This window comes from Cygnus atratus, chromosome 19, assembly GCF_013377495.2.
Source record: "Cygnus atratus isolate AKBS03 ecotype Queensland, Australia chromosome 19, CAtr_DNAZoo_HiC_assembly, whole genome shotgun sequence".
In the NCBI taxonomy this organism is placed as follows: Eukaryota; Metazoa; Chordata; class Aves; order Anseriformes; family Anatidae; genus Cygnus; species Cygnus atratus.
In genome coordinates this window covers 9,989,480-10,003,744 of record NC_066380.1, presented here as the reverse complement: position 1 = coordinate 10,003,744, position 14,265 = coordinate 9,989,480, and the positions used below count along the sequence as shown (strand labels likewise).

The 14,265-nt window shown below is 56.3% G+C and overlaps 1 protein-coding gene across 10 annotated transcripts in view; it reads left to right on the top strand.

Annotated features, from left to right (window-relative positions):
- The first annotated feature begins 459 nt into the window (after positions 1–459).
- The window catches only part of EHMT1 (euchromatic histone lysine methyltransferase 1), a 115,050-nt gene continuing 101,244 nt past the window's right edge, over positions 460–14,265 (top strand). For 5 of the 10 annotated variants that reach the window (XM_035564755.2, XM_035564742.2, XM_050714684.1 and 2 more), the window contains exon 1: positions 475–525. In XM_035564755.2, coding sequence (XP_035420648.1) covers positions 505–525 — 21 coding nt within the window. In that variant the 5' untranslated portion in view covers positions 475–504. Of the gene's footprint in view, positions 526–1,593; positions 1,655–3,381; positions 3,422–9,985; positions 10,105–11,154; positions 11,307–11,672; positions 11,721–14,265 lie in introns of those variants that run through there. The other 5 variants (XM_035564745.2, XM_035564746.2, XM_035564739.2 and 2 more) reach the window with 5 other exon arrangements.

Sequence of the window (14,265 nt, the reverse complement as noted above, 5' to 3'; positions counted from 1 at the left end):
GTCCCCATTTCACCCCAATTGCTCTCCCTCCGTCCTGTCCCCCTCCCCCTCATCCCCACCCCTGTTGCTGTCCCTGTCTCCATCCCACCCGTTCCTGTCCCCATCCTATCCCTCTCCCACCTTGTCCCCATCCCGCCCCCGTTCCTGTCCCTGTCCCCATTATCGCCCCCCTTCCCCGTCCACCCCCATTGCTGTCCCTGTCCCCATCTCACCCCCATTGCTGCCCCCCCCCGCCCTGTCCCCGTCCCACCCCATTCCAGTCCCTGTCCCCATCCCGTCCTCATCCTACCCCGTCCCCATCCCGCCCCCAGCCGTACGGCCCCCTCCCCATGGGCGCCGCCATGTCGCCGTACGGCACCAGCGCCGCGCTGGGGGCCGCCATGCCGCTGCGCGCACGCGCCCTGCCGGGCGGAGCGTCTCCATTGAGAAGAACGAGGGGAGAGGGGCGGAGCCGGGGCGCGAGGAGCCGCCGCGGGGGCGGGGCTACGCTCCGGGGCTCCGGCCATGGCCACAGCGGATGCCGAGGTGAGTGCGGGCGGCGGCGTCCATCTGCCCGGGCGGGGGGGGGGGGGGGTTGGGGGAAGGCGGCCGGGGGGGGGGGAGGGGGGGGCGCAGTGGTACGGCCCGGCGCCGGCCGCCTCGTGCCGCGGGCCGGGAGGGGGCCGTGCCCCCGCCGCGCCGTGGTTCGGTCCGGCCCCTCCGGGGGGAAGAATGTGGGCGCCGCTGCCATTGTGTGCGGGGGGGGGGGGGGGGCGGCCCGGGACTCTGTATAAGTAACACCCCTCCGCGGCCGAGCGGTGGTATGGGCCATGCAGGGTCCGGGGTTCCCCCCCCCCGACGGCAGCGGCCGCGGGGAGCGGCGCCGGCGCCATGCACGGTCCGGGGCCGTCCCCCCCCCCTCCCCTCCCCCCCTCCCCCCTCCGCCGGCCGGGCTCGGGGCGGCGCTGGCGCGGCGCCATCCAGGGTCCGGGGCCCGGCGGGGCCCGGCGGCGGGCGGGCCGCTGCTGGGCGCCATGCAGGGGCCGGGGCGGCGGGGCGGGGGCAGCCGCTGCCATGCAGGGTCCCGGGCCCGGCCTCGGCTGCGGCCCCCGGGCCCGAACGGCCTCGGGGCTGCCGGCACGGGGATGCTCCGAGCCCCCGGGTAACCCGGCGGTCACCGGCCCCGAGCCCTGCGCTTCGGCAGGGGGCGTGGGACCCGTGCGGGGCCGCCGGGCCCGGGGCTGGGCCGCGGGGCTGCGCGGTGCCGAGCGGTGCCGTGCGGAGATGCGCGGTGCCTCCCGCCCGCCCGCTCGCACAAAGCCCCGGGGCTGCCGCACGAGGGCACGGCCACGTGTCGGTGGCACAGGCACACGCTGGTGGCACGGCCACACGGCAGTGCCACGGCCACGCGCCTCGGTGCACGCTCACACGCTGATGGCACGGCCGCACAGCGGCCAGCGGCCCGGCACGGGCCACGGCGGGCACCCCCCCCCCCCCCGGCCGCTCGGCTGCTGCTCGCCCGGCCCTGTCCCAACCAAGAACGGCCTCAAGTTGCGCCAGGGGAGGCTCGGGTTGGAGCTGAGGAGCCATTTCTGCTCGGAAAGAGCGGTCAGGCACTGGGCCGGGTTGCTGAGGAGGTGGCGGAGGCTCCGTCCCTGGGGGTGTTCAGGGAAAGGTTGGACGTGGGGCTTGGGGACAGGGTTCGGGGGTGGCAGTGGGGGTAGGGGGTGGTTGGACCAGAAAACCGTCAAGGTCTCCTCCAGCCCTAACGGCTGTAGGACTCGGACGCCGCACTCCAAGGGCCGTGCTGCGGCTGGGGGCCCTGCCTGGACGCGGCCGTGCCGGCGGCAGCCGTTCTCTGGGAAGCGCCACAAGGACGGTGTGCGTTTATTAAAGGAGCAAGGCTCCCCTTGTCCGAGTTTTGTCCGAGCCTTTTTTCCTTCTGCTCTCGGTTCCGTCACAACCGCGTCGCAGGGCCTGGTCCCGCTGCCTCGCTTTGGGCTCTGGCGATGGCCGGGCGCGAGTGCTGTGGTGCGGTAGAAGAACGAGCCCGCGGGTGGTCCCGTTGCTCCGTGGCCTGGTGTCGCCTTCAGCTCCCTCAGTGGGCTGCTTGCAGGACGATGCACGGCCACAGCCGGGGCAGGACTGGGCCTGTAGCTCCGCAGCTCCTAATGCCCAGGTTTGTCTTAAAAACGCAGACACCCACCTTTTGTTAGGGGGCATCTCCCAGGAGTCGTGGCTGGGTCTGCTGCGTGGGGAGCGTTAGGTGTTGCTCTTAGGGCCAGGCTTAATACCCACAGATGTTGCCATGGCTTATGGGGAGGGAACGGTGACTCGTTTGGAGTTTAATTCCTCCCCTCCCCCTTACGTTGAGTTAAATCTGGGGCCAGATCTGGCTTTGCTTATACCCCTCTGAGGCCAGAGGGGAGGAAGTTGGTCGCTGTAAATCCAGCTGGGATTTAGAGCCTGCACTAGGTGCTCTGTGCAGGGGAAAGCAAGGACTGGCGTCCCACGGCTGCAGTGTGAGACGGAGCAGAAGCGAGGGGCTGTTTGACTCGGTGGCGAGGGGCGCAGAGGCGTGGTCCTGGGGGAAGATGTGAGCCTGGAGCTGGGGGCACTGGGGGGCTGGAAGGGCCCCGCTGTGTGCCTGCAGCGAGCCCCCGCGCCAGCCTCTGCGGGCAGAGCTCCGGCAGCCCGTGGGCTGAAGATAAAACCTTGCGGGACAGACCAGCTCCTGGCCAAACCGCGGGGCTGGGGCGTGAGGGAGAAGCTCTGCGAGCACCGAGGCTTCACCTGCTCTCAGAGGAGAGCTGCAGTGGCGGTGTCTTGTGGCCGCCTCGCGGCTGAGCTGCCAGGTGAGTGGCTGAGCTGTAGTCACTGACCGCACCGCTGCGGAGACTGGTTCTGCTGCTGACTTCCTTTGGCAGGTCTCTCATATCCCGTCTGGTTTGGTGCTTTTACATGTTTTAGACCTACGCTGAATGCAGGACTAAAATTAAAGTTTGAGGGATTGAGTTTACCTCGCTCAGCAAGTTTTATGGTAGCACAAGTTCATTGAGTTTGACGCTGCTACTCCAGTGCGTGTCAGTTCTAGTGTAAAGAGAATCATCTGACTGTGTGTTTCCCGAAACGATCATTCGGTGTGAGCTTGAAAACGCAGACTTCAAGCCACGATGTTTTTCCTCAGGCTCGTGCTAACCTCAGGAAGGCCGGTGCCTGCATGCTGAGCAGGAAGCAAGGTGTGCGTGTGGCTTTGAATGAAGTGGTTCTCAGAAGTTACACTGCATTTTTCATCATTTTTTTTTTCCTATCTGTTCAGATCTGTAACATCTTTTTTTCTGGAGATGCAGCTTTGATCTTTAAAGCGAAGAGACGGCGTGCAAGCCACATAGAGGACAGATTTCCCCACTGTTCAGCACCCTGAGCTGAGAGCAGATCTTCGGTGAGTTCAGCACCTGGCCGCTCCCCACGTTTTGAAGGCGAGGGCTCGCCAGCCCGAGCGGTTTTGAAAATCAGGCTCGCGATGCTGCGGCTTCGCCCTGGCTTTGATCCTTGCTCTCATCCCCTTAGCCAGCTGGTGCTGGGAGCACGCTGTAGGCAGTCCTCCGCCTGTGCAATGAACTCCCTACTGGATTAAGGGGCAACATTCACTCATGTCAAAGAGCTTCCTATTCATGGGTCCCTGGCTGGAAGGAGGTTGCTGTAATAGGCCACCGAGTGCAGGAGTGATAATAGGAAAAGCCAGGACCTAATGAGCAGTGCCTTTGAGCAGCCAGCACGCAGACGATTTCTTCGGTTTCCCGCTTTCTGTTTTGCAGGTGACGCGAAATCCAGGGCTTCTTTCAGGCCTGCCCTGCCCTTCCTCCTCTCTCATTTACTCCTGTCAGCTGGTGTCACAGGCGAGGAGAGGGCTCTGCTTTGCTTTCCCAGGGCCGCTGCCTTCAGCACGGAGTCTGTGTCAGTGAGCCGCCTCAGGAAAACTCGGTGCGCTTTAAACCCTGTCCTCTTTCTCTCCTTTGTGAGCTGCCGGGGAGCCTGCATGCCTTGTGGCTGCTGGACGGAAGTTGTCTGCGGTCTCGTTAGGGCAGTGGGGATGATGATACGGTGTTGATGTGAGACCCCCACACAGGATAAATGTGTGTGTTTCAGTTGGGTCAGCTTTAACACGGCGTGAAACATTTTAGCAGCGATTTGTGCGAGGAGAGGAGTTCCTTCCCTGCTTCTGACACTAAGCCCCTGGTAAGGGCAGGAAAGTTTGTAACTGCTGTAGAGGCTTTTACCTTAGGGTTATTTTGCTAATATGTTAAAATTGCACCCTGCCTTGGCCCCTGATGAAGTTTTACCACCCCAAATAGCTGCTAACATCTCCTTCCCTAGCGGGAGTTCTCCCAGCGGTGCTTGGGCTGTGCTGAGCTAGCTGACAGAGGCTGCTTGGGAAACCGTCCTTTCCTTCCACGGGCACAAACTTTAAATAACAACAGAACGGGCAAATGCGACTTCTGAAGTTTTAAGAAAACAACTGAAGGGCTCGTTTGAGGCTAAGCCGATGTGGCTGAGCCAACGTGACTGAAGGAAGCGTCTGAAGAACAGTTTGTCGAGTCAAGGCAGAATCAAAGGCCTGGTTTGTACTTTGAAAGAGCCCTTCCAGTGTAATTATGCTGGCTAGAAAGGATGATGTTTCTTTTTCTTTGCTGAAGTAGTAAGACTAATAAAAGTCCTTGCTGTGGACGTAGCTCTATTAGTGTAGAGGTGATTTTAGACCAGGGTAGCTCTTTCTGCTTTCTGAAGCAGAGGCTTGGTACACATTTGAGAAGTTTTGCACACTTAGTTGTCTGTCTGCAGCTGCGAAGAAGTTGCTCTCCCCTCTGCCGTAGCTGTGTCAGCAGAAGGCCTCGCAGAGATGCAATTAGCAGCAGAACAACAAAAAGGAAAGCAGCTCTTCCATGGCGGGGCCGCTCCGAGCCGCGCAGGCAGGTAGCGGGGTGGGCGCTCGCCCCGCGACCGGCACCAGCACCCCGTAGCAGTGAGTGCAGCGCCCGTACCCTGGGGTTTTGCACTTCCACGTGTGCCTGAGAGCAGCCAATATCAGAACGACGAGGGGCTGAGGCTGTTGCACTGTCCCTGCTCTGAAACCCATGTCTGGGGCCTCGCTCTGTGTGACTTGTCCTGGTGTTTTGTGATCTCTTGGAGCTGGGGCAGTGCCACCTCATGGCCTCTCTGCTCCAGTAGCAGGGCTGTGGGGGGGTTGGAAGCAGCCTGCGGTCCTCTTGCCTTTCCCTCGCAAAGCGCTGAAGCAGCACACTGCTGCTGTGTGTTTTGGGCCTCTGGGGCCCAGAAAAGGAGGAGGTGGCAGGGGGTTGTTCCCACAGAGGCAGAGGTTTTACAGGAGGGTGAGCAAGAGGCGCTGCCACCTCTGCTCCGCCACCTGCATTGAGAGAAGGGCTTGCAGGGACAGTTCCTGCTCCTTTCGGTGGGGCCGGATCCCCTGGGGAGGGGGGTTATGTTTCCCCAGGCTCTGCTGGCCTGGCTCCTGTTCTGGGGGCGTGCTTTGTGCAGGACTGCAAGGGGTTCGGGGGACCCTTTGAGTGCCCCAAGCTGTGCTTTGCTGGAGATTCCCCCTCCGTGTCTGTCTGAAGGCTCACGGAGCTGTCTGTGCCCTGGGGTCGGGCTGGGGAGAAGATGTGGGAGCTGTCCCACTCCGCCTGTGGGCAGGACACCTCGCGCCGTGACGGATGGGGCCTGGCTCAAGTGGCAAAGTAAATCCGACAGGGAGGGGAAGAGTTTGCTGGCTTAGCTTGGCTGCCAAGCTCTGTGAAATACATATAAACCCAGAATAAACTGCTTATAAAAGCTCTTGACGCTAGTATCACTGTGTCTAAAATAGAAAGGCTTTCCTGCTTTTAATTAAAAATTTCTAGCTTAGGCAAAGTACCAAGGACGTGCCATGTATCCGCTTTCCTGAGCAGGAAGCGCTCTTCCAAGAGGATTCCTGTTTCCCACCTGATCCTCGCCACTGTCTGGCCGTCTCCAACCAGGCAGTATTGCCCGAGTTTGCGTTTCAGCTGGTTTGGCTCCACGCAGCAGTCGCTGTTCAAAAATGCAGCCCGGCATGTCGAAGCAGCCAGCTGCCGAGCAAGGTGAGCCGACACGGTGCGGGGCTGAGCTGCCCGGGTGCGGAAGGGACTGGCCTGGGGCTGGAGGTGCGCTATCAAATATTAAATCCATCCTTTTCAGTGTCATATCCCCTTCTCGAGGGAGAGCTCTCGGAGGCAGTGGTGAGCAGTGTCAGCTCAGGACAGGGAGGCAGTGAGTGGGATGGACTGGTAGAGCAGAAAATTCAGGTCTACTTCTGTTTGCATACGGCTCATCATCCTGCTGAGCGCAGGGAAAGGGAGGAAATCTGCAGGTGGCACAGCTGGGGAGGAAGTAAATAGAGAGCGAGATAACCAGGCCGACACGGCTAAACTCAAAATAAAGCCAGGTAAGTGACGTATCCCATTTGTTACAGGAAGATGCAAAATTATGCAAACAGGGATGAAAATATCCAAAGAGATTAGAGCTTCTTGGGTCAGAAGGGCCAGTGCATGAGCCAGGAGATGGTTACGAGCTGCTGTCACTAAGAATTCAAAACCAGCAGCAGGGAGCTGGAGAGCTGAGCAAGTTGAGGTAAGTGGAAATAACAGTGAAGCCCAAAGACTACAGCAATCCCTTACCTGTGATGTGGGACGAAGTATTTGAGCCAAGTCCAGCAGGCTCATGATTCTGTAGGAAAACGTGCCTGCTCGTGCTCATCGTCTTAAAACGAGGAGGGACGTGGAGCTTATTTCTTCTGAGAACAGCCAGGGTGACTGACGGCTTTTGCCACCCACGGGGCCTGAGGAAAGTGCCCGAGCATTGCCATGAAGAGAGCTTTGCAGCCCGGGGGGCTGAAGTGGAATATTCTGTACTTTGGCCTTGCTTCGGTTAAGAGAAAAAGTCCGTGTGTCGTTCAGAGTGCTACTTCGGCTTTCTAATTCATCTCAGAACTTGAGCGTAGATGTGAACAGACGTGTTTCAGCATGTTGGCTGGCCAAAGGGAGCCCTGGTCTCACTAGGACTGTTGACCAGGATCTGCTGATGCCTTGAACACAGCCCTGAGCGCTGTGAAACATTGCGGTTTTTTGTTTGTTTGTTTTTTCTCTTTTCTTTCTTTTTAAGCATGAGCTCCTGGGTTCTCGAGAATCTCAGCTGCCTTCTTCCTCTCCAGTTGTTTCTAGTCTTTGCAGTTTTGGAGGAAGCTTTAATAGGTAATTTCTCCCAAGGGCTCGAGGCCAGAAGGCAAATTACCCAGATGTTTTAACCAATTTCAGCAGAAATTGGGGATGTTTCATACTGCTGACCGAAGGCATTCGGAAGCTATAGTCAGGTCCTCTCAAAAACCATAATATTGTGTCAAGAAGTGGGAAATTCAACGTGCACGTGGTAGAGGACTTGGAAAGGATGAAAGGGTTTCCGAAATCATGCAGTTCGTCCAGCTGCTGAGTTGGGAAGGTGCACGGGGAGGTGGTTATTGGAAGGTGACGTTCGGTGGTGCCTCGTGCACGCAGCTGCCCAAACACCTCTGGCTTCAGAGCTGTGCCGTGCCGCAGAACTGAGGGAAGGTTTCTTATGTCCAAGGTGCATTTCTTATGTCAAAGGGGGTAGGCAGCAAGTTTACACCCCATCAACTAGGGTTTTGTCGATGTAAAACAGCCCATACTGGTGTTCAGGAGAGCACGGGCTGCTAGCTGGTTTATAGGATTCCATCTCATATCCTACTGGCCTGTAAGTTTGAACATAAAACTCCAGATTACAAGCACATAAAGCACGAGTCTGAATGTTTTGTTAATTGAGGAGCACGATTAATATTTGATAAATGAAATCAACATCCAGGAGGCTTTGCAAAAGTCACCAGACAGCTGCTGAACTGGTAACCAAACATTAGGTGGTTTTTATTGCAAACTTGCATGTAATAGCTTTTGTCAGCTTGTCTGTGTTCTACGCGTTAAGGATCTGTGAATCCCATATGCTTGAAAGCCTCGTGGTCTGTAGGATGTGTATTTTTTAGTACTCTTAGGATGCATCATTTTAAATTAGTGCTTTACTACCTCTTTAATATGTGGAGGTGATTGTTTATAAGCAGATGTCCTATAGGATCTGCAGACAATCATCTCTGCCAAACTTTGAGGATAAATGAAGAATACTCCTTTAAGGATGGCCTTCGGATGAGACGTAATATTTACTCTTGCTGTGGTGCCAGATCCCGTAGCTTCCAGCGCGTGTGGAGAGGCGAGGTGAGGAGCCCTGCTGTCTTTTAATCAACTTCCCCCTTTGCCAGGGAGACGCCACCAGTGAGCAAACAAACTGCTACCGAGCACGTTGGCTGGAGATGTGTCTGCTTTGACTTGTAAGAATTTACAGTGGAGAGAGGTTAGCACAGCCTCCGGCTTGCGTCGTTTCAAAAGATCAGCGAGGGTGGATCGTATTCTGCATTGGTTATTTCCACTGTGGTTTCCAGTTACTGCAAGCTGTATTTCCCCTGCTTTTTGGGATTTAGGTTGTCTGCCGCACACTCTGCGCCTGACTCCCAGGTTTTTGGAATTACGTTGTGCTTTTATAGGCCTCATCCCTACTGGAAGCACCCCTCGTACGGGTGATGTGGTTACGCAGTTGGGTTTCTAACAGTTTAGCGCCTCTTCTCACGAAGCTGTATGTTGATAGCACGCTGGTTTTAATTGCTTATGGCTTTTCTTAAAAGCTGCTTGCTTTGATATCATCTCCAATCCATGCCTGCGGATTCACCTCACAGAGGCTCTTCGGAGACATATTTTATCTCCTCCCGCTCCCATGTGCCAGCAGACTCGGATGTTACCGACTGCTGCAGATGCCCTGCTGCTGCTGCATGCCGATCCAAGGTGTGTGTTACATTGCTGCTGCCGTTTGCCTAGGGTTCTGCCGTGTGGCACGGATCCTGCTCGCCCCGGCCAGCCTTGCAGCAGCCCTAAGGACAGCACCCGGCGTGGCTGGGCCATGGAGGACAAGGGCACGGGGTGGTCGGGAGCGGGCGGCCACGTCGGCTCTGAGGCTCGGCCAGTTTTAGCAGCCCACCTGCCTTTCCTCGCTGGACCTTTGTTTCCAACCTTCTTCACAATGAAAGGCAGAGACAGTGGCTTTTCCATCGGCTGAAGGAAACCTCCCTGCGCTGCAGAGCCCTTGATGAGGATGCGCTGTGGCCACGTGCCGGCGTGGATGCGCTCCGGTGGCACGGCTGTGCTGGCAGCTGCGTGCCCTGGGCTCCTGCTCACAGCTTCTGCCAGCTCAGCCTCCTGCCCTGGGAGGCAGGAACAGCTGGGAGAGGGGATTTCCAGCATCTTGCCTCAAAACATGCCCAGCCTGGCTGCCTGCTGGGCTGGACTGGGCACGGTGAGGGCAGGCAGGCCCCTGGGAGAGGGCTCGGGTGTTCTCGGTGAGAATATTCCTGGGGCAGGGAGGCTCCGTGCCGCTCCCCCCGGCGTGCTCGTGGTCCGGTTGTGTCGGCAGCTTGAAGCCCGTGCAGGCTCTGGCAGCAGGACCATGTGTTTTTTGCAGACGTGGCCAAAGAGCCAACTGCAGGAGGCCCTTCCGCCTATGGGTATTTACACATCGGATGCCCGGAGATAGTCAAAATTCGTTTTTAAATGACAAAAACTCCCCGAGTGGAAGTCGGTGTGGGGCTGCCAAGAGCCGCTCCTGATGCAACAGTGTCTGCTTTTAAAGAGAAACGTAAATTGTGACAGGCAACCCCTGGCTGCTGCGCGGTCCCGGATGAGTCAGATTCTTCCTTGCGCTGGGACGGGAATGCCGATGCAGTTGCTGATTGCTGCCAAAGCAAGGAGTCCGCACAAGGAGATTAGGCAGCAGTCCTTTTCCCTGCTGGGTGCTCATTAACGTTTTCTTGCTGATGTATTATTAATTAAGCTAATTTTTATTGCTCTGTAAGTATAGATGGTGCTTTGCAAGCACAGGACAGAAGCAGCTTGTTTCCCAGAGTTTCTGGAGTGCGTGGTGTGCAATTTGCAAAACGGGAGCATTGGAAAAACTGACGGTGCTGTTGAATACTGAAGTAAGGTAAATCTCTGGGTTTTGTTTTCTTTTTTCCCTCTTGCTTAGCAGATGCCCGGCTTCGTTGCTGCCTGGGGCTGGGGAATGGGGAGCCGTACAAATAGAGAGCTGAGGACCTGTAAATGCTCCGTATGCAGCATTAGTGCAGGCAGATAATAGGAATTACGTGCCAGAAGATTTTGCAACATCGACCCTCCGTAAGACTACACAGACCGAAATAGAGTATTACATTAAAAGGGTCCTGGGAGCCGATCCAGAACCACAGAAACGGGAGGGGGGAGGTTTGCCGTCAGCCTCGAGAGAGCACATTGCTCCCGTGTACCCAGGCACTGGGCCGTCAGCACTTCAGACAAAGGGAGTCAAAGAACTGTCCAAGCAAGGCTGGCTGGCGGGGTCTGCTGCTGAGCTTTGGGACGTGTCCCTGCTGCAGCGCCACTGCGCCCCGAACGACTCGGTAGCCTTGTTAAGTGCCAGCGAGTCCAAACAGTGCTAATTGGCCTGGCACCACCTTTGTGGTGCTTCCTCTACCACAACCACGGTCTGTCCTTGCCGTCTGCAGCCCCGCAGGACTTTGGGGTGCAGGGGTGTGCTGGTGCCTTGGGATGGGCGAATTCCCATCAGTTTGGGGCCGTGTGCTCGGAAGCCACTGGGGCCTGTGGAGCTCTGGTGTGCGTCTGCGTGTGCTGCTTTCTCACTGGGTCTGTGGGGTGGCCTCCTAGCCCGAAGCCTCCCTCGACCCTCTCGTGCTGGGGGTGACCCCCAGGGGGAGCAGAGGCTCCGACCGAACGTGGTGCTCAGCTCCCCAGCCCCTGCTGCTCCCCAGCCCGTGTCCCTGGGACAGCTGGGGCACCTCGCTGGGCGTGTGGCTCCCGGTGATGCTGTTCCCAGCTGTGAGATGGAGGCAATGGTGCACAGCTATGTGGGTGACTTGGTGTTAGAAGCCTTTGATTGGGAGTGGTGTAGAAATGGTGAGTGTAAATTTTGAGCTGTACATGTAATCTTCACTGGGTAAGAGATGGCAAGTAACACAGGTCAAAATTTTCCCTATTTTACAAGCTCTGGTTCTGGGTTCTGGTTCCTGGCTTCCTTCCTTGAGGTCATGGCTGACCCTGATTAAGAGAAATGGAAAACTTAAAAAACCTCTGTAACACATGAAGCATTTGTGAATAAAGCAAGTACAACTCCAGCGCCTCTCCTTTGGATTTCAGGTAACAACACTGGACTGGAAAAATGTGATCCATAAAAATCTGGAAAATGCGATCCATAATTTTCTCATGTCCTCTTAATACCTTCCTAAATTAGGAATAGGCCCTACCTATTCCAGCCTAGTATTTCTTGCAGAGATACTGAGGAGTAGTTGGCTTGGGTTGCAGATAGCTTTGAAGGTGACGAGAACTTATTTGTGATAAGAACTTGTAACGGTGTCCTAAACCCAAACAAATGTATGCAGTTATGGCATCTGCCACAGAGCCATTCTCTGGCCATGCTAGGAAGTGAAAAGAAAGTGGCACTTGGGGGAACTTTCCTGTATGTTTGTTCACATCTGTTTTTTTTTTTTTAATGTGGTTTTCAAGGAGCACAGCAGTGGCAGCTGGAGATCCAGGCCTAGGCGTGCAGTGCAGGTGAGTGGGAGAGGACAGAGGGGACACACGGGTGCGCAGTCCCTGTTTTTGTCCCTGCCGCGGCTGGCACGGCCCCGGAGCGCCTGTCCCTGCAGGTTCCTCCCCGCCGCCGGCTGGCACGGCTGCGTCTGACCTTGCAAAAGCACAAGGAAAAACTCCGCTCTCTTGTTTTTTTTCAGCTGCTTTATTTTTATTTATTTATTTATTTAGAATGAGGAAAAGCCCTTGATATTTTGGCATGAATTCACAATACTTCCTTTTATTCTGTGCGTGACAAAACCATGTGGTTGCAGTCTCTTGCTCAGCCTGGGCAGGATCCACTCCTTAGTGGACTGCCATCAGAAGTTCAAGGCGTATCCTAAATCCCACTTAAACCTCCTTCTGCAGTGGGTTCGCTTTTGTTCGGCACTGGGCACAGGAGTGGGAAGCAGTGTGTTCTACCGAGTACTGCAAGTTAAATTGCATGGAAGGAAAACCAACCAGGACTGGTTTTGCACTGCATTACCAGAGCTTTGCAAAGGTTTAGCCAACGTGAGCTACGTTTTCTGTTGTCTGTGAGCATCCCTGAGCGTTGCATCGCCCGAGCAGTGAGGGCAGGAGCAGAGGGCTTCCAGCCCCAGCCTGCAGCACAACCAGGCTGTGGGTTTTCAGGCAAACGTCTCAGCACATTGCTCTTCCAGGGACTGCTGGATGCAGGCCACCTCTGCAAACGAATCTCCAGGAACATGGTCGCTTCCCTGTTTCTTTCTCTGGGAATACTTGAATCGAAGGTTTTGTTATTCATCATGTGAACTCAGGTGCTGTTCTCCACAGCTTGGTTGCAGAGCTAACCGTCCGCAGCCGCTGCCATTTTCTGGGTGCTGTCCCCTCCCTTACCTCACCAGCTGCACTGCGATAGGAAGCACAGAAAGCACGTCTGTGGTGGAAAGAACAGAAAGCACATCTGTCCTTCCTGACCTGGGAGCGCTGCCTCGTGCCGCTGCCTCCTGGGCCGGGCAGCGAGTGGGAGGAGTCGTTAAAATCTTTGTAGTTAATGGGAGGAGTCATTAAAATCTTTGTCTTTTCTAGTAGATCCTCATGTGGCAGTATCAGCTTCTCCAGGGACGTAGAGGCCAAAATCTCGTAAGAGCCCCTTCCTGTCCTGGCAGCCCAGCGTGATGCCCCGCGGGCGTGCCAAATGGTTGGACGAGGTGATCGTGGAGGTCTCTTCCAACCTAAACGATTCCGTGGTTCTGAGCGGTGTGTGCCGTTGGTTGGTTGTTGAAAGGCAGCTCGAGGTGGGAGCGAGCCCAGGGTGCCTCTCGTCGCGGTGCGCTGCGGGTCCGAGTGGGGTGGAGGAGGAACAGAAGCGCGTACGGCAGTGCTCTGCTCTGTAATTACGTGCTGTGCACAGACAGGTAGGTTTTGATCTTGGAAACATTTACACATCTGAGTAATAATTAGTAATGTGCCGTAGTATTCAGAGTTACGGGAAGAGCTGTTCTCAGTGACGGAACGGCAGGGTGCTGGCTGCTCCTTGGACGTAGGCTGCACCCCTGTGCCCCAGGTGTAGGGCAGGCAGGAGCCGTGCCTCCATCCAGGGCTGGGGCTGTGCAGCTGCGTTGTGCTGCTCGAGTGTGGGTGCCATTTTGCTGGCAAAAAGCCCCGTGGGTGAAGCACGCTCCTGCCGTGGGATCCGGACCTCTTGGCGAGGGCTCCGGCAAACAAGCATGCCACAGCCCTCAGCAGGGCAGGAGGCAGGAGCTGGTGGTGGGCTCCCTTAGACAGCAGCTGCTGGTTTTGGGAGCTGTTGGATTTGTAGAAGTAACCATTGACTGGAGATCTTGATGGTTGCTTTGCACATTGAAAGCTGCGGCTGTTAATTAAGATTGTACTGTGAGAGTTCATTTACATACAGACTGAACCTGTACAGATCCCCGTTAACAGACAGGTGAAGTTAGCAGTTCTGTATGGGTACGGCTGATTTACGTGAGGGCATCGGGCTCGGCCACGTGGGCGTGAGCACGTTTACACTGCTGTGCGTGTGGCTGTGCTGCACGTCATGCGTGCGGAGCAAGGTCGTGTTGATAGAAGCACGGTTGTTGGCATAACTCTGGACGTGCCTTGAGCTGTCCCAGCAGCAGTCTCATGCTGTAAAGGCTGCCTCTAGCAGGGGTAGCTAAAAAGACACAGAATTGTGGCTGGGTCAGTAATCAGATCCTTGAATTAGTTGGCTTTTTTACATGATATTGTTTCAGTCCTTGTCATTCCATGGGTTTGTATTTCTCTTTGTGTGTTGTGGTTTTTTTTGTTTTGTTTTTTGTTTTAATGGGTCAAATGGGGAACAAGCTATTTTGGAAACATGCAAATGAAACACTGGAATGTGGATCCCAGACGAGGGGGTGCTGGACCCTGTCCCACTGCCCGCTGTCTCGGCATGCTGCGGGACGGGTCCATCACCGAGCGGGGCCAGCAATGGGGTGCAGGCGATGCTTCTGCCGTGGTGAGCCGGTGCGCTGGGAGGCAGCTGGGCATCGGTACCTGCCTGCTCCAGAAGGCTGTGTCC